Here is a 21,958-nt window from a genome sequence, read left to right as displayed (position 1 = left end):
TAGATTACCAGACTTAATAAAAAGGGGCATATTCGATTTCGATCATTCAACCATATAATGTAGTTTCAATCACTTGTGTCTATTTCGTAAAACATTTATAAAAACAGCGCATGCATTCTCAGTCCCAAAAATATATATTGCAAAAGCATTTAAAAAAAAGGGAATAATGAAACTCACCTAATGTATTTTGTAGTAAAAATATATATGACTATATTGAACAATGCAGGGTTTGCCTCAGATTCATGAACCTATATCATTTGTATATACATTAAAACCAATAATCATAATCGAACAATTTATATATATATATATATATATATATATATATATATATATGTATATATATATATCATATATATATGTATATATATTTGTATTAGTGATTTTTACATCAATATATTATAAGTTTTATTATATATTCATTTTGTATATTTTAGATCAACAAAAGTGTTAATAATCTTAAATTATGTGTACTAATATTAATGTGTGTTTACAATTTATTAGTTATAATACTATTAGAGTAAGCATAATAATAGTAATAATAATTTTTAATACTAATAATAATAATAATAATAATAATAATAATAATAATAATAATAATAATAATAATAATAATAATAATAATAATAATAAAAGCTACCTTTAAAGAAAAATGACTTTTAAAAAAAGAATGCACCATTGCCCAGGTTCGAACCCAAGACCTCCCGGTTACACACATCACTCCTCACCAATCTTCCATTTATTCAATTCTGAGATTACTATCCCTCTAAAATCAATTAACCCGTAAATTCAGCCTCCACAAAGAACTCGGCCCAACAATTTGTCTTAGCCCAATTCAATAATGCCGGCCCAATAATAAAAGTCCATTACTAGGGAAATAAAAAAAAATCGTGGCTGTCTGTATCCACTTCCCTCGGCCGAAGTAAAAAAAAAATATAGATATGAAACAGCTTATACCTCATGTACCATTTCAAGTATATCCCCACTAGACAAACTTTCATAACTTTAACACAATACCCACCACTTAGTTGTTGTTATGATTAGTTCACAAAACAAAAAAATAAGGAACGTTTACAACTTGTCGGCCATGCTCTTACTTTGTCCCACAAACATTTTTAAATGATTTGCATAATACCCACTTTATCAACTTGTTAAAACCCCACTTATAAAATAAGTAGTACTTGTACATCTTTCTTATTTAATAGCAGTAACACGACAGTAACATGGTAGCAGCATGTGGTCGTTCGTTTTAAGCATAAACAGATGCAACTTAGCTCGTATGGCAGTAGCAGGTTCCCGAAGAATAATAAGGTGGTGAGTTCGTGGTTCTAATAGAGAACAGAAGCAGTGGTTGTGGCTGCTCGAATCAGACATAAATAGAAAAGAAGATTGAGGTGAGGAGTGAGAAAGATGATGAGCAAGAGAAGAGAGAGAGATAATGATGAATATTATAGCGGTTAAGGTGGTTCTTGGTTTTGAAGATGGTGTGCCATATGGGTGAGGTGGTGATATCCGTTGGTGACGATCGATGGGTCATGGTGGTTCTTGCTTAGTTACAAAACAGTAGCAGTAAGCGAATAACATAGGTTGACGAGAGTGGCGGTTTCAAGTGGTGTTAGAAGGAGATGGTTGAAAAGTGTAAGAACAGCGTACTATCTTTTATTTTCTGTTTAATTATTGAATTGTAGTGATATTTGGGTGTGTCTGAGTAAATGAACGAGTTATAACACTTATGTTTGCTCCTAAATTATTTGCATTGAGACTGGATTGAGACGTGTAACAATAGACATGAAGTACAAGTAGTATGTAGCAGATGGATTGTATTGAGTGATTCTTTGTTGGTTTCTGAATGGTTGTGGTAGGAATATCAGGACGATCGATTGTTTTCTAGTAATTAAGCTCGACAGCAGGAATCTTCACGTACAGAAATTAAATAAAAGAAATAAAAAGCTGTAGGAGTTTGGTAATTAAATTTCAATGATTTGTACTACTGATTGAGATTTAAAATGTCTTTAGGGATCAAAACAAAATTTAATTACTATTTTGATGGCTATATGAAACTGAATTGATTTTCAAATCGTACTATGATCTCATCTCCTCATTATTAATAATTAATAATTAATAATTATAATTATATCTAAATAAAATAATAATATCAATAATATTAATAAGACACTAATACTAATACATTTAAAAATAATTATAACGATAATAACTTGATGATATTGCTAATAACAAAAGATGATAAAAATAATATTAATGATAAGTTCTTTTATTATAACAATCTTAATAATTTTTAGGATTAATGATAATACTGATAATAATAATAATATTATTAATAATTATATTAATGATAACAAAAGATCCAAATTTTCTTGTACTAGATATGATAATAATGATTTTAGTAATGACATCAATAATATTAGCAATTAAAGATTTCCAATTCCATATATATACATATATATAATATATAATATTATTAATACTGATATTAATATTAATCCTGAATAATAGTATCTATCATTTAACTTGGAATTTAATATATTAAAATCACATATTATAATTCACGTAATATAATACAAATAATGCTTATATCTTTTATATATATATATTCTATTATGCATAACATAATAATTCTTTATATAAATCCTATTTACTTATATACAGCTTTATTTTAATGATCACTTTACCATTTATTCCGAATACCGTTAAAAAGAATAGATTTCTCAAATCACAGTGGACCTCACAACAGAGGCCTTAATCATATCACAGTGTATTTGATAATTTAATCATTTGAGATTAACTTTTAATTCCGTCCATAATTATATTAAATATATGTTGAAACAAATATGTTCATGTAAAGTATTATACATCTAATACTTTGTTAACGTTTTCAATTAATATAACTAGCTCTTATATATACATATCTATACACATAACTGTTCGTGAATCGTCGAGCACAGTCAAAGGGTAATTGATTATATGAACATAGATTTAAAAACTTTTGAGACTCAACATTACCGATTTTTGCTTATCGTGTCGGAAACATATAAAGATTAAAGTTTAAATTTGGTCGGAAATTCCCGGGTCATCACATGATTGACTACAAAACAAGCTCTAAATGATCAAATTCAGAGTTAATAATAACACTCAACCTCTACCTAATCCACACATACAATGGATTTAAATAAAACACTTTCCTGCAAACTTCACCACATTTCTTTTTGAGTCTACTTGAATCAAAAGCAAACCCACATAATCTCCTAATTCTCGGTTCACCCATCACCTTGTAACCGTCACCTCTTCCATCCTTGAAGCACCATCAACAATCGGATATCACCACCACTCCATCAACTTTTACTCACCGACTGCCACCACATAGAACCACCATGACATCCTCGCCATCCAACACGATTATCTCTCTCTATCTATATATCTCTTAATCTTCATCATGAACCATCCTTCTTTGTTAAATTAGCTTTCTATTTTTCTGTGAGCCAACTGTCACCATCGTCTATCATAATTTCCATCAAACCCATAATCAAACCACCACCATCACTTTTGTCTCTTCTATAAACCGAACACCACAACCACATCTATCGAGCTGCAGCTGCTACATATGCTTAAGTTTTCTGTCTAGAAGCCACCATCACCATTTGAACCCATCCAATAAAAATTCAATAACTTACAGCAGGTTGACGAGCCTCAAGAATACTCCACGTTATTTTTTTTTCTTTTCAAATCAACATAATTAGAGTGAAGAATAAAAAGTAAGGTTATTGTTTTAAATACTAGTACATGTCTTCTTTATTTTGTGGTAGACAACCTAACTTTTGCTTTAATAAAGAATGAAGATTAGGTATTAGATAATAGGTTAAGAGGTGAGGTGTTGTATGTTGGATGATTGCTGCAAACCGTTGTAACCCTTCTATTCTAAATAGATTGATTATTTTTCTTGGCCTACCACTCGTTTCTTCCTAAACACCAACGTGTTTAGCAATTCATGGGGTTGTATGTTATTAAAATATGATGAGCTGTGGAGAAGTTTGGCCGACAATCTTGAATCATTAAACACCCTACTTACTATAAATATTCGGTAGTGGATTGAAAAAGACAAGTTTACAGCTAGGTGTCGCTATTTTTTTTTCTTTCTTTCGGACGAGCAAACCTTAACTTGTATAAGTGGGCTGTGATAACTGGTGAGGTGGGCTGCTGCATATTGGCCCGTTAGATACACTACCTTGTCAATCTGTTTCTTTAATAGACTATCTAAATTGGACTGTTAATTGGGCCGTGTCCCTGCTTGTGTTAGTGGGCCGAGTATACCAGCTTCTGTTGGGCTGGTCGAATAACAAAAGGATGATGATGAAAATTATGAATCGAATTTGCTGTGATGATGGGTGTTATGATCTGTAGAGGAAGAAGATGAAATTAGATACATGATAAATGTAATTAAAGTCCTTATTAATTCAGAAAAACATATTGGCTCAGCTGGTTAGTGGTGTTTGTGTTGAACGAGAGGTCTTGGGTTTGAGCCTGGGCGCAGGCAGTTTATTTAATTTTTTTGAAGCTCTTCCCATTAAGGTAGTTATTATTACTATAAGTATTACTATTATTAATAACATTATTGTTATCATTATTAGTATTGTTATTATTAAAAATTATTATTATTTTTACAACTATATTATTATTATTATTATTATTATTATTATTATTATTATTATTATTATTATTATTATTATTATTATTATCAATTTTACTACTAGTATCATTATTATTATTACTACAACTATATTATTAATAAAAGAAGTATTTTTTTAGTAAAATTATTATTCCTATTATAGTTATTATCAAAATTATCATTTTAAAAATTAACATCTTTATTATTACCATTATTACTATCATTATTATTATTATACTTAGTCTAGTATTATTACAATTATTAATTTAACAAATAAATTATCTTTATATAAAAATATATTTAATGCCCATAACTTAAATATATTAATATTTTATCTATTTAAAATATATAAAAAGAATATATAAAACATATAAATTATTAATGTAAAAATGATATAACTAATAAACTTATATATATATATATATATATATATATATATATATATATATATATATATATATATATATATATATATATATATAAATTTGTTCGATTACAATTATGTGTGTTAATATATATAAAAATGATATAGGTTCGTGAATCCGAGGCCAACCCTGCATTGTTCAATATAGTTATATGTATTTTTACTACAAAATACATTAGGTGAATTTCATTTGCTCCCTTTTTAAATGCTTTTGCAATATATATTTTTGGGACTGAGAATACATGCGCTGCTTTTATAAATGCTTTACGAAATAGACACAAGTAATCGAAACTACATTCTATGGTTGGATTATCTAATCGAATATGCCCTTTTTATTAAGTCTGGTAATCTAAGAATTAGGGAACAGACACCCTAATTGACGCGAATCCTAAAGATAGATCTATCGGGCCCAACAAGCCCCATCCAAAGTACCGGATGCTTTAGTACTTCGAAATTTATACCATGTCCGAAGGAGGATCCCGAAATGATGGGGATATTCTTATATGCATATTGTTAATGTCGGTTACCAGGTGTTCAATCCATATGAATGATATTTTTGTCTCTATGCATAGGACGTATGTTTATGAGAAAATGGAAATATGAAATCTTGTGGTCTATTAAAATTATGAAATGATTATTTATGTTAAACTAATGAACTCACCAACCTTTTGGTTGACACTTGAAGGCATGTTTATTCTTAGGTATGAAAGAAATATTCCGCTGTGCATTTGCTCATTTTAAAGACAGTATTTGGAGTCGATCATCGCAATGGAACCAGTTGTTGGTGACTTCGTCCAGATGGATTAGGACGGGTCCTTTCAAGTAATATACAACAATTATCGTGTTTTTCGAGCGTATGTTGAGGTTTTAGCTATTGGGGTTTAGATATTAGGGTTTAGATATTAGGGTTTATAGGGTTTAGATATTAGGGTTTAGAAATTTAGGGTTTAGGATTTAGATTTAGGGTTTAGATTTTGATTGAGTTTTTAACACGAACGGTTTAGAGTTTAGGGTTTATGGTTTAGGGTTTAGGGTTTGGTGTTTTGGGTTTATGGAATAAACCCAAAACACCAAACCCTAAACCCTAAACTCTAAATCGGGCTAAATTTTACTTCACAAAACATGAAGAAAAAAAACGTTCATATTCTTCACGAACAATATTATCTTGAATGTTATTTTTTTTTATCGTTTTCCCGCCTAAATAATAACAATCATCACGAAGTGTCTCTTCTAAATGTTCATATTTTCGTGTGATCTTGATGCCGGAAAAAAAATTCCAAAAAAACAAAAAAAAATAAATTTTGCTTCCCCCCGCTTCCCCCCGATTGATTACTTCCCCATTGATCCTGCCCCTATATATTCGGGGTGAGGATCCATGGAGAACCAAAGGTAGTAGAGAACCCATGGAACCATCGGCTACCTTTCATACTTGCGTGTAGATTGACTTTTTTTGCAGTTTTTTTTTTTTTTTGCAGATTGACTTTTTTTCCTGTGCAGTTTTTTTTTGGGTGCAGATTAAGACAATCTGCGTGCACATTGACTTTTTTGCAGTTTTTTTTTGTAGATTGACTTTTTTTTTTGTGCAGATTGCAGATTGACTTTTTTGCAGTTTTTTTTGTGCAGATTGACTTTTTTAGTGCATATTGACTTTTTTTTTTGCAGATTGACTTTTTGTGTGCAGATTGACTGTTTTTTTTTTGCAGATTGACTTTTTTTTTTGTGCAAATTGAATTTTTTTCAGTTTTTTTTGTGTGTGCAGATTGACTCTTTTTTTTGTGCAGATTGACTCTTTTTTCAGTTTTTTTTTTTTTTTTTTTTTTTTTTTTTTGCAGATTGACTTTTTTTTAGTGTGCAGATTGACTGTTTTCTTTTCTTTCTTTTTTTGTAGAAACTTTTTATTATTTTTTATTTTTTTTAAGCTCAATCTCCACATAGATTGAAGTTCAATCTATGAGTTCTATGGGTTCTCTACATACTCTAGTTCTCTATGGATCCTTTAACTATATATTCGTAGTATAAATTTCGTGTAGATTGTGTGAGTTTGTCTTTAAAATATATATATTTTAGCAAAAATAAATGGGTCGTTGAAAGAAAAGCTAAATGGTGATGATAAATTTTAGGGAACGTGTTTTGGACTTTACATTTGGTTAACCAATAGTGACCGACCTAGACCTTGGGAAGTCTGTGGTTGAAGAGGAGGCGGAAGGAGGTTCGAAAATAAAGGGTGTCGAGTTGTGGTTAAAGAGGAGGCGGAAGGAGGTTCGAAAATAAAGGGTGTCGAGTTGGGGTATGGTAGTTCAATACCTTTGCCGATGGCTGTTTTTGATGGATCAAGGGAAGAAACAGTGGAAGTAACTAACGTTTTGGTGCCAAATGGGGCGAAGATTCATTATTTTAAAGATGTGGGTGTTGTGTATAGGCATGAGGTTGCTTTAGATGTGGGAGATAAAGGTTCGGATGGTGTTTCTCAATCGTTTCCTTTTTTTGGTATGGCTAAGTTTTTAAACGGGTCGACTAGCAAGGAGCTAGACGACAAAAAACAACATTACAAAGGATTAGAAAGCCATGTTAACCAACTCGGAGCTAATTTACTTCTAGACTTCAACCAAGAAAGATAATATAATCGGATGTTATCAAAAAGAACACTTTTCTTGATGTTGTTCGATCCAAAGAGAATGTCGTTCCGAATACCCCATAACCACCAAAGATTGGAGGAAATGATGCATAGGAAGCGCGTTTTTTTGTAAAGCATGAGATGGACGAGAGCAGACCTAAAGGAAGATGTCATCCACTAAGTTAAATGCATGCCAAGAAGTGTCTAACCATGTTCGAACCAAGTGCCAAATTGAGGATGCCAATGAATAGTTCAGGAATAAATGTTCTCTTGATTCACCCTCAACTCCACATACGGGCATACAATCGAGTTAATCTCAATACCTCTTGTCGAAAGATTAAAGCGGTTGGGAAGGCGGTCCCGTAAAAGCCTCCAGAGGAAAATATTTATCTTGATTGGGAGAGTTTTATCCCAAATATGCGAAACTGCAGTAGATGGCAAGAAAAATTCATCAAGGAGCAGCCTGTGACGACCCGGGAATTTCTGACTAAATTTAAACTTTATCTTTATATGTTTCCGACACGATAAGCAAAGTCTGTAATTTTTAACCTCAAAAGTTTTGGAACTATAGTCACGTAATCAATTACTCTCTGACTAATTCCGATGATTCACGAACCATTGTTTGTAAATAAAATTGTACATATATATATGTAAATATAAATATGTGTAGTAATTTAAAATTATAAAATATAATTTAAACATTGGAATTAGATATGTTAAATAAGATACAAAATAATTAAGTAAAATTTAAAATGAATATATAGATATATGAGATTTATGTATATTATTAAATAATATATATATAGTTAAATGATAAAGATTCAGTAAAAGTTACTATATAATATATTATATGATTATTAAATATTACATAATTAACAATATATTATTAAACAAATTAAATAAGATTTTATTACTTTCATTATTATTATTAATACTAATATTAATATTAATAATTAATATCAGTATTAGTTATACTGTTATAGATAATAGATATAGATAAGAAATCTAATGCAATTAAGTTGTTACCTTTACTAATATTAATATTACTTTCACTACTATTATTAGAATATGTAGTTAATATTAATAACAAAGTTATTATTAATATTTTGTATATTACATAAATATGAAATTGATACAACTGAATTGTTACATAACTACTATTAATATTAGTGTTATTAGTATTGTTGTTATCATTATTCATATCATAATTAGTAGTAAGATTATAATTTTAATTACTATAAATGGTTATGTATTATTATTATCTTTATTAAGATTATTAATATCATTAGTCTTATAACTAATAATAAAATTTTAATTTTAGTATTTATGATTAATATTAGTATTATTATTGGATATTATTATTACCATTAATAATTAGTATTATTATTATTATTATAAATTATTATTGATATCATTTTTAGTATTATTTGATAATATTAACATTATTATTATTATTACTATTATTATTATTAATTCAATTATTAATAGGATTTTAATTAATTATAATTACTAATAATTAATATATTAATATACATTATATTATAGAACGTACTCATTTGGAATCAGGATCTGTTATCAGTAGCCTTCAATCTGTAGCATTATCTTGTTTCTGTCCCCTATTGTGATTCAATCAATAGAAAACATCCAAACTCAGTAGATAACGTAATCTGCTTTTATATATTTTTTTCTTATTTAATTCCTGTTATATTTGTACTGGCTGTCGACTGATTCCATTATAAGATTGACTAATTCATTGTAATATTGGATCCATTCGAACTACCTTCCATTTCCAATATCAATTTCAACAACCCAATACTGTTAAATTAGTTAAATTAATAATATTTTTTTTTAAACAGACTGCAAAACCCGTTCTTCAACTTTTGAGCCAAATCACGATTCTGTGTCGCATTTAAAAATCTATAAATGGAGGATTGTTAGAAATCCTTCATTTAATCTATATATAAAGTTTCAGTTCTTAATTCATAAAATCAAAGTCGAATTTCGAAGTCAAAGATATATTTTCAAAAGTCAAAATAATAGTTCTTCTCAAAATTCATTTTTAATTCGATGTTTCAGATTCAATTAGGTACACAGATAGTTTCTAAAGGGGTTTTGCAACCTATTTCATGAAGTAAGTTTTTGTTAAAACGATCTCTATTTAAAAATCAAGATTTTTTTTTCTGTATGCGTCGAGACTGCAGTAGCAGTTTTTATTTTTATTTTTTTATTTTTTTTTCTCGTTTTCCTTTTAATGCTAACATCTGACATCTGATTTCTATTATTTACAAATGTTTTAAAATATCTTAATTGGGACAATTTAAAACTGTCTTGGCCGATTTATATGTTTGAAGAGAAGATGAAAGGGAAACAGAAGTTAATAGGTTAAATAATATTTAGAAGAGTTATAATCAGTAAAAATCGAATGGATCAGTTGGTTAAGGTTGTTTGTCTGTATCCGAGAGGTCTCGGGTTCGAGTCCGGGCAAGGAAAATTATATTCTTTTTGGAACCTATTCTTGTGAGGTAGTAGTCTTTTATTGTTATTGTTATTACTTCATTATTATTATAATTATTATTATTATTATTATCATTATTATTATTATTATTATTATTATTGTTATCATTATTATTGATTATGGTTATTATTAAGATAAGTGTTATTAGTTCCTAAGAATTAAAGTATAATTATTATTATTATCATTTATCTAATTAATAGTATTATCATTATTATTATTACTAATATTATCATTAAGTATTATTATATTATTATTATTATTATCACTATATTATTATTATTATTACTAGTATTAGTATTAGTATTATTATTATTATTAATATTATTATGATTATTATTGTAATATTATGATTATCGTCATTAAGATGATTATGAACATATTAACAACATTCATGTTACAAAATTAATAATAAAAGTGATACGATAAAAATTATGAAAAATGGTCATAATTATTTGAATATAGGTACAATTATGAATACGATTACAAATTTAAGTTATAGAAACTGTAGTCATAAGTTTAGAAATTATAAGAAACTTAGGATAAATCTGATATGTATTATTAGCACTGATATTATTATCATTTACTAGAAGTATCATTTTAATTAAAATTATCAAAATTAGCATTTTTATTAAGATTACCATATACATTAAAATAGATACTATTACTACTAATATTATTACTATTATTATTATCATTACTATTATCATTCTTGTCAATACTGGTATTATTACAAATAGATATTTTATACAACAATACATTACAATAATATTAATATTACGTATCATTATATGGTTATTATTAAAATGATAATTACTAAATTATATATATATAATGTATCAGTTAATACACAAATATATATTGGTATCATATATAAAACCTTACATATATATGTATAATATAAATAATGATAAATATTAACTATATAAAATATATAAATTAAATATATTAAAATGATCCAAATAACATGAAATATAACAAGTATATTATTAATAATAATATATATAAACTTGCTCGATTACGATTATATGTTTTAATAAATATACAATTGATATAGGTTCGTGAATCCGAGGCCAACCCTGCATTGTTCAATATAGTCATATGTATTTTTACTACAAAATACATTAGGTGAGTTTCATTAATCCCTTTTTAAATGCTTTTGCAATATATATATTTGGGACTGAGAATACATGCGCTGTTTTTATAACTGTTTTACGAAATAGACACAAGTAATTGAAACTACATTATATGGTTGAATGATCGAAACTGAGTATGCCCCTTTTTATTAAGTCTGGTAATCTAAGAATTAGGGAACAGACACCCTAATTGACGCGAACTCTAAAGATAGATCTATCGGGCCCAACAAGCCCCATCCAAAGTACCGGATGCTTTAGTACTTCGAAATTTATATCATGTCCGAAGGAGGTTCCCGGAATGATGGGGATATTCTTATATGCATATTGTGAATGTCGGTTACCAGGTGTTCAATCCAAATGAATGATATTTTTGTCTCTATGCATGAGACATATGTTTATGAGAAATGGAAATATGAAATCTTGTGGTCTATTAAAATTATGAAATGATTATTTATGATAAACTAATGAACTCACCAACCTTTCGGTTGACAATTGAAAGCATGTTTATTCTCAGGTATGAAAGAAATCTTCCGCTGTGCATTTGCTCATTTTAGAAACATTACTTGAAGTCATTCATGGCATATTTCAAAAGACGTTGCATTCGAGTCGTCGAGTTCATCAAGATTATTATTAAGTCAATTATAGTTGGATATATTCTGAAATTGTATGCATGCCGTCAATTTTCGTTGTAAAGAAAGAATTTCTTTTAAAATTAAATGCAATGTTTGTAAAATGTGTCATATAGAAGTCAAATACCTCGCGATGTAATCAACTGTTGTGAATCGTTTATAATCGATATGGATTTCGTCCGGATGGATTAGGACGGGTCTTCACACAGCCTAGTACCTCGAACTGAGAAGAAGCCATCAGGTTCGACTGTCCATAACCATGTATCATTCGAGTATGAAAGGGAGACTTCGGACAATGCCTGATTAAGAGCAGCTAGATTACATGAAGGTGATGGTACCCGCGTCCAATTTCATACCCAGGCCGAATTATTATACTTGTCGTTGATAAAGGAAAGAGGGTTTGGATCCAACTTGAATAAACGATCAAAAGTAGTTTGAAGCGGAGTGTTCCCAAGCCACAAGTCTTTCTAAAAGGGAGTAGAAGTGTCACTGCAAATCCTTCTTTTAAGAACATACATGGGCAAAGCACCATTTGACTGTATACACCCACAATTGATGCTCATAGACCATTCGTGTAGCAACGTGATTCATCAACACCTGCATTTGGGCCATGAATGGCAACACGTAATTTGGCCCAGATTGAGTCTGGGTTCTTAGCTATACGTCATTGCCATTTTAGAAGTAAGAAAGGTTAAACGACTTAAGGCGCCCGATCCCCAAGCCACCATTTTCAAATGAAGCAATTGTAGAAACCTAATTAGCCCATGCAATTTTTTGAGTATCCGCGCTACTACCCCAAAAGAATGTTTCCTGAAGCATTTCCATGATGTGAATAACCTTTTCAGGAGCTCGAAAAAGAGAGAATGGATATATACCGAGACTTCCTAGCACACTTTTAATGAATGTCATCCGACCATCGAAGGAAAGAAGGCTTGTGTTCCATGACCAGAGTATGTCTTTAAACTTTCTAATGATCTCGGTCCAGCTGGACACCCTCTTCATGTTTGAACCAATGCAGAAGACAAGAAATCTAAAGGTTGGATTACCCTTTTCACAGCCCACCAAAACAGCAAGACTGTTGATCTGCGCATCAGGGATACTAAAACCATAAAGACAAGACTTATACAAATTGATCGAAAGACCAGAAGCAAGTCGAAACTCATTAAGAACATAAATGATGTTGTGAAGGTCTTGTGGATTCTACTCGGTAATAAAACACACATCATCTGCGAACATAAAATGGAAGACATTCATGCATGTAGACCTTCCATAATGAGATTAAATAAAAAGGGTGAGAGCGGGTAACATTTCCTGAAACCACACTCAATAGAAAATTCTGAGGCGGTACTACCATTCACAAGAATTGAGACTCAAGCAGACGATAAACATTCGCGAATCCATTTCCTCCAAACAGCCGCGAAGCTAAGCTGATCTAAAACATAATCTAGATACCGCCAACTGATTGAGTCAAATGCTTTTCGAAGTCAACTTTGAAGATTAACAACTGCTTCTTCTTTTTCTTGTACCAGTCTATAACTTCACTTAGCATTAACGGGCCATTAAGTTTCCTTGTATTGTCAAGGCTTGCGAAATTTCTTGTTTGACCGAGTTTGAATAACCTTAAAAATAAAGCGGTGGTTGGGGTTTTTAAAGATTGTAGTTCTTTGAAGTATGAGGGGTCGAAGATGTGTAAAGATAAATGAATCACAAAAATAACTTGTTAGGCCACTCCCAACGCATCCTCGCCTATATCGTCCAGAAGCTCGCCCAGGAGCGTCAAATTTGACTTCGCCCTCATCGCCCTACGATGCACCGTCCAGCTTTCTGTCATTTTATGATATGTTCGAGCACGAAAAAATCCATTACAATGGATATACTTTAATCCGTTTAATCCGTTGAAAATGCAGAAATGCAATGGTTATAATTTTATTTATTTATTTAGTTTAAACATATTTTATCACTATAAATACCTCACATTCATCCCATTTTAAACTACAAAATCTTTAAATTCTCTCTTTCTCTTCCTCATTCTCATTTAATTAAATATTATACTTCAAATTGGCATGGCTCCGTGATTTGTTACGTTCGACTTTCATAACAGTGGTTTTATTTTTCGAAGACATGAAAGATATTAAAGAGTACTACGGTGGTTCGAAAGATACTTTGATCAATATTAAGGTTACCAGCTTTAATTTGTTTAGGTTGTTGGATTTTTTAAGATAACACGTTGATTGCGAGACATCGGAGTTTGCATATTTTGATGAAGACGAGAAAAACCTCGTGTTTCTTAAACACGAAAAAATGGTATGAAATATTCGGGAAAGCCTCGGCACGCTCGGAACGAATCGAATTGTATTCAAAAAATATATTTTTCGAGCTTAATAACGAGACCAGTAGTGATGAGGGACACGTGACTGATTAAGAATTTAATTAATTTTATCTAAGCGAATTTTTTTTAATAAATGTATCGTAGTTTTTCATTTATGTAAACGCATTTTTAATTAGGGTAAATTCTATTCAAAACTAACATTTTTACCTCAATTTTCTATTTTAGGTAATCTATGTTTATTTTAACGTTTAAATTATTGTTTTATCAAATATTAATCAAAAAGAAGAGTATCGTTACTTCTACGTTATAACTCCGTTAGAAAATTAGTGATACTCCATTTTTTAGGTAAATCATATGCAAGCCTAATCATTGGCACTTATCCGAGGATATGAAAAACCTCGTGAGTGATGATTCTTACGAACTGGATATTTACTTAATTATTGTTATGTTCGTAATATGATCGTAGAAGAGTAACGGCACACGTATGTGCCAATTATCAAGCTTGCATATGTTCTTTATTCTTAGGTAAGTGTCAATGATTAGACTTGCATATGATTTACATAAAAGAATAGAGTATCATTAATTTTTTGAAAAATTAACAGAGTTCTAACTTAAAAATAACGATATTTATTTTTTTCGTTAAGATTTGATGAGATAATCCTTTAAACGTCAAGATAAACATAATTTGGGTAAAATAGAAAATTGAGGTATATAGGTTACTCCCTCCGTCCCCAAAAAACTGTCAACCTTTCTATTTTTGTTTGTCCCAAAATTATTGTCTATTTCTTTAGATAACCATTAAATATCATTAAAGTTCCAGTTATGTCCCTTTTAATTTTGGAAATTCAATTTTAAATATATCAATTAATTTATTAGTTACTTTTTACAATTATATTAAATGAATGGCAAATTAGACAATTCATTACTATATTTTAAATCCAATAAAAAGTCAAACATAACTATTTTTTTTGGGACGGAGGGAGTATCTTTTAGTGGAACTTGCCTTTTTAATTAATGTAATCATATTTTAAATTGTCTATTAATTTAATGTTTTATTTATATTTATTTATACTTAAGTTAAAATTAATGTTTTATATAAAATAAATTAATTAAATTAAAATTAATTAAAAGATTTAAAATAAGTGAAGAAGTATATTATGATTATAAATATTTAGTGTTGATTATGATGTGACAATTAAATCATGTTAAGTGTTTTGCATAAGGGTAATAATATGTACACAACTGTACAACACTGTAAAGCATGTTTGGTTGTGTATGTGTAAAAATTGGTTGTGTGCATATCACTCCTCTTTGCATAAGAGAGGTCACACACTATTTTTTTAATTAATGTATACTTTTGTCTCATAAACTCACTGTTATTTCCGTAGATTAATCTAAAAAGTTGAAATTATATTATTATTATAAGTATAATTAAAGATAACATATAATATTAGATGTACATGAATAAAAAAGTGGTGTGTGATGGTCACCTCCTTTTACATAAAGGCCATAATTAGTCATCAAAAGTACTCCGTACAAAAGTTCTATACCCATGATAATAAAATAAAATTTACAAAGTATAATATACGGAGTATCTATCTTCATTTTTTCTTTAATAATGTTTGCTCGCCACATGTGTCTTAAAGTGTTGTTTTTAAAAAAGAAAATCGTGGAAGCGAAACTTCCATGATCAACCATAACTTGTTCACAAATTCTAGTCTTCCTTGTATTAATCTTCTTTAATCAAAATTTCCACGACTCCATGTACCTCTAACTTTTGAAATTAAAAGTTGCATACATACTTGACTTTGACCAATTCATCAATATTTGACGATGCTAGTCAAACTTAACCCAAACTCCACGACAGAAACTATATATATATATATATATATACACACACACTTACCAATGAAATTTGAACTTTATATTCCACATTCCATCTAACAAAACCAAATAAGCCATACTTAAAAAATTTGCATCTACAAATGGTTTACACAAAAACACTGTTGTACTTGTACGTAGTATTAGTCGCGTTTTCAGTGACGTCAGTTTCAGAAGCCAGAAAACGCAACACTATAAATATCCAGTTCTACATGCACGATACTCCAGGTGGACCTAACCCTTCAGCTGTCCCTGTTGCTGGTCAACAAGTGAATGGCACGACTCCCATGTTTGGATTTGGGACCATTTATGTCATGGATAACGCTCTCACTGCCACTCCCGAAGTCAACTCGACCCTTATTGGTCGAGCCCAAGGGCTATATGCCATGTCATCACAAGGAAACGAACCGAGCCTACTCATGACCCTCACCTACAACTTTGTCTCTGGCATATACAATGGTAGCTCTTTAAGTATTCTTGGTCGAAACCCTATTTTTAATGAAATTAGAGAGATGCCGGTAGTTGGAGGTACTGGAGTTTTTCGACTGGCTCGTGGTTTTGCTCTAGCGAAGACATATTCTATGTTTCAAGTGGACGCTATAATCGGATACAATGTCACTGTAGTACCTTACTATTAAAAATTAAAATATATAACTTGTTCGAGCTATTCTACATGTATACTTGTTGCGTACGTAGTTTGTGTATTTTATTTATTTATTTCAGTTTTGGAGATCAAATAAGTGCATAATGCATGTAGTTCCTCTGCATTTTACTATATATACTAACGGATGAGCCAATTGGTGTCACTTCATTGTGTAAGTTTTGCCATTTTCTACTTTTCATTACGAGTAATGTTGTTTTTCTATCGAAACAAACATTATTTTCAAAATATTTACTCAATAACGTACCATTTTGTTAATGTTACATATTCCGTAATTGCTACTAGTACAATAGGCATTGTTATAATAAGTTGTACTCCACCATAAGTTTCTTACGATATCTATCTATATATCTATAAATTTTGACTCCTAAATCATTAAGTATGATTTACTCCCATGTATTAAATTATAGTAAAGGTAAAACTCTATGGTAAAAAATTGAGTCTCACATTGAATGTATTTATGATCAGTTACTCATATAGTAAATGATAGTAAAAAGTGGTAAAAGGTAACAAAAAAATAAGTTACTAACCACTGCATTATGTATTATGCATGTATTCAATTTTAACGTTACTAAAAACTTATTTATGAGTACTAAATGATAGTAAAAAGTAAAATTTTAATACACTAAATATTTTATAGATAGCTTAATTACTCAATATTAAATAAAATTATATAGTTAAAATGGGATTCGAGTTTCTTTCCGAAAATGTATGTGTGCGTAGCAAATGATCGTGAAAGTGGTTAATACCCCTCTGGGTGATGGCAACAAACTTGCTTTAAAAAATCCATATTTATATCGAGTTCAATAATAAGTTAGTACTATTATATATTAGATAAGTTTTTTTACCTTTTGACTAATCTTAAACATAAAAACACTAACTTTGTCTACTTCATTATAGATAATCATTAATATTCACTATTTTTACTTTCCTTTCAAATTAAGAAGAACTTTGGTAGCAACTTAGAATTGAATATAATTACTTAAAAACTTTTAGTTTTCTTATAAATAATATGCATTGATTCAAGGATGGTTATGAATCATCAATTAACATCGATTCATGTATCTATTTGAATAACATAAATTTGTATTAAGTTTTGGGATAATCAATAGTCTCTCACTATGCATATAAATTTAGATAAGTGTTCAAATTTGAAAGCAGGTTAAAGTGTGTGTTTTTAGAGTTTAGATAATGATGATGAGAATGAAAATCGAATTTAGTCCCATTTAGTTTTTTGGTTGCCGGCTTATGAACATAAAAAATGAGTTTTTAAGTCATAAATTGATACTATCATAATAGGTGAGTTTTATAACACATTCTCCTTCTTATACCAATCTTTTATCAAACTCATATGTATAGTATTTTTTACTATCATATCAAAAGAACTGTTATTGCTTTGATGTGATTGTAACATGGTTTTTGCATTCATCGACTATTGTTTAAATACTTTGATCGAGTTATTTTCTATTTTTTAAGAGCAAGTTTTATCGTAGTTGTATGATGTATAATTCATATTTACATATGGTAAATGTTTTAGGTTATAGTTTTCCAAAAAAATTTTACTGTTTGTGTTGGCTTTTCATATAGGATAAATAATATATAAATAATGATATATAATGAAGTTTCTTGGCGTCATTTGTTCTTTGAAGCGAACTACAAATAAGAAAATAGTTATGTTATTAATTAATTTACTTCGATGTCTTCAATAATAGTAACTATGTGCATTCGATCATTAGAGAATTACTTAATTTAATATGTGTTTGTAATTACTATTTGTAGAGTAAAACATCATGTGCAAGGAGTTTAAAAGACATTGGTAATAATTGTTACTTTTATAAGTTTATTCATATAGTCCACAATATAATTTTTTGTTATCTTTCGAAGTATATGTAATGAGTCATGTATAGAAAATTTTCATGAACTACTTGAAACTCCTAAAGTGCATTGGAAAATAAGAAAAATTGGCAAAATTTGAAATCAAAACCTTACGACACTTAAATAAACCGTATAATAGTTAGTTTATATCTTGACAAGCTTAAGAAGACAATAAAATGATATCGTAAATGGGATACTAACCCTATTCGTGAAAAAATGATCATTTACTTTATTGTTTCTTATGAGTGAGTATAGAAATAATTTTGCATTATCTTAAATTATTATATATGGGAGGTGATACTCATACACTAAGAATTGATCCATACACATTTTTTAGTACAAAATTTACAGTTATATCTCTAAGTTTATCTAAGGAGTTGAACCTCCATAATTATAAAATAGTAAGTTTGTGTGTATGGATAAATCTTTGGTGTGTGAGTATCATCTACCATTATATATGTGTGTGTATGTTATATAGAATTTGGTTCACTTGATTTTATGTAGGAGAAATTTTATATAGTTTGTCGCAAAGACCAATATAGCACATTATGGTAAAAGGGGTAAATATATCCAGCTTTTTTTTGTACTTTTACATCACACTAAAACATAATAATATTAAAATTGTCAAGTGTAATGTAATGTTGGTCATTATATAAACATCACTTTATGTGAGGGGTGAAGGTAAGTACTCATGAGTGACATTATCTAAAAAAATATAACAATTATATGTAACCGTACTTGAATACTTTCGATTCTTTAAGATTATACTAAAACGATATCTAAAAATAGATTTTGTGTGATTATTTACGTTTGTTAACTGATTTTACATGAATTCTCAATGACGTACTAATTAAGGATCTTAGCCAACTCGAGGATGGAATCCTTCAAAATATTAACATCAAAATCTTGAAATTTAGGGTTAAACTGTGCAACGCACGGGCTTTGCCTACTAGTTACTTTATAATATTAAGAACGCTCTAGCATCAATTGTTGTTGTTTACTTGTAGATACAATCAAATTATACAATTGGATTATTTTGATCAGATTATATTGTTAGAAAATTCGGATTTTCAAATTAGTTCTGACCTTAACTATAGTTATTATTTTAGATCATAAATTAGTTTTGGTTACAAGATTTCAAACTAAATGTGATTATCCAATAATAAATCAAATAATAAATAATTATTCGGAAATATATATATATATATATATATATATATATATATATATATATATATATATATATATATATATATATATATATATATATATATATATACACTAGTGAAATGACCCGTGAAATCACGGGTTTGTTTAAACGAAACAGGTTAATGATATGTTTAAGGTATTAAGTGAACGTAAATGCTAAAGTTATTTAGTTTAATGACCCGTGAAACCACAGAGTCCGACTAAGAAACTCGTCAACTGAACATTTTATCAAACACCTAAAATGTATATTAAACAATCAACATCCAATCATAAGATATAATATTGGTTGTCATCTATTCTGCTTAGCTTTTATACCTTCTCGTATTCAATTCCAAATAATTAATTAAAATAATTCAAAATTTTTAATTTTAATAATTAAAATAATTATTAATAATATTTAATAATAATAATAATTAATTAATAAGATTTAATTTTAATTCAAAATTATTTAGATTAATAACATCACCCATCATGCTTAGATTTTTTTTTCTATTTTGATTTTTTCTTAACAAAGAAATTAGCCTAATAGTGACATCATCATTTTAACATTTTAATATTAACTATAGATGTTTGAATTTCATTATATAATATTATATATTATATGTTGACAACATTGCTAAAATAGTCCTTATATTTTTACATTTTAGCTTATATAGTCAATGCTATTTATATACAGCATGATTAGACAATAACAATATAATATGAGGATCTAAATCTCGTGGTTATCTTAAACCTTTTTCTTAAGGTTTTTCAGAAACACAATGGACATCCAATTGATCGTCATAGTCATGTTTCTGCTTTTTAATTGTATTTAATATTTCGGGGTTTTTGAAGGAAATGTCGACCGAAAATAGAAGATGGTGTGACGACCCGAAAATTTCCGACCAAATTTAAACTTAAACCTTATATGAATTCGATAAGATAAGCAAAGTCTGTAATGGTGCGTCTCAAAATTTTTTGAACTGTTTCATATATTATATTGACCTTCGACTGTGTCCAACGATTCACGAACAATTGTGTGTAATTAAATATGTAGTATATATATAACATTTTTAATTAATATTATACTTTAACCAATTGAAATTAAAAATTATAAATTAATATACAGAATAATTAGGTCGTTATTAAAATGAATATATATATATATATATATATATATATATATGAATATGATTTTTATATAATTAATAATTATATGTATATTGTATCATATTAAAAATATATATATATGAATATTAAATATTAAATGTTTATTATATATATATATGCTATATAATTATTAAATATTACATAAGTAATAAATTATAGTGATAATATAATTAATTACAAGTTTAATATTGTTATACTAATATTATTATTACTTCCATTATTATTATTATTAACATTAATATTAATATCATTACTTAATAAATTATTATATATTATATAGGAATGAAAGTTAATACCTATAAGGTATTATAATTACTAATATTATTATTATCATTATTAATATCATTATTTATAATTTCAGTTATTACTACGATTAGTATTATTATTTTAGTTATAATTATTATTACCATTATTATCATTATTAACAGTATTATAAGATATTATTATTATGAAATAATTAATTTTATCATTTTTAACAATAATAATATAATTACTATCATTTGTATGATTATTAGTTACATTATTTATTAGTATTACTATTATTAATTACTAATATTAATTAATTTCAAGAAAGACAGATAACAAGAAATCGATTGTATCCCTATCTCTTTAATTCTTTACTGCTTAAAATTGATTGCTATCTTAAATTTTGTTATGTATCTAAACCAACTAATCAATACAGCCAAATTCTGTTTAATATTCTCTTCCACTTTTACTTCTTTATTTTATTTTTCTGTTACCTGCATACGATCTGTCGACCCAACATTCACTACAAAACAATAACAATCGAATCTGAATGCTGTAGAAAATCGTTCTAAATCACAATATATGTATCTACGACTGCAATTACAGAATTGA

At 28.4% G+C, this 21,958-nt stretch overlaps 1 protein-coding gene across 1 annotated transcript; it reads left to right on the top strand.

Annotated features, from left to right (window-relative positions):
• Positions 1–16,269: 16,269 nt before the first annotated feature.
• LOC139844204 (dirigent protein 22-like) lies at positions 16,270–16,996 on the top strand. Its single transcript, XM_071834424.1, has one exon. It carries the CDS (start codon positions 16,311–16,313, stop codon positions 16,842–16,844), a length of 534 nt encoding a protein of 177 aa, XP_071690525.1. The 5' UTR covers positions 16,270–16,310; the 3' UTR covers positions 16,845–16,996.
• Positions 16,997–21,958: the final 4,962 nt, after the last annotated feature.

The sequence above is a fragment of the Rutidosis leptorrhynchoides genome, chromosome 4, assembly GCF_046630445.1.
Source record: "Rutidosis leptorrhynchoides isolate AG116_Rl617_1_P2 chromosome 4, CSIRO_AGI_Rlap_v1, whole genome shotgun sequence".
Lineage (NCBI taxonomy): Eukaryota > Viridiplantae > Streptophyta > Magnoliopsida > Asterales > Asteraceae > Rutidosis > Rutidosis leptorrhynchoides.
This window is presented reverse-complemented; position numbering and strand designations above follow the sequence as displayed.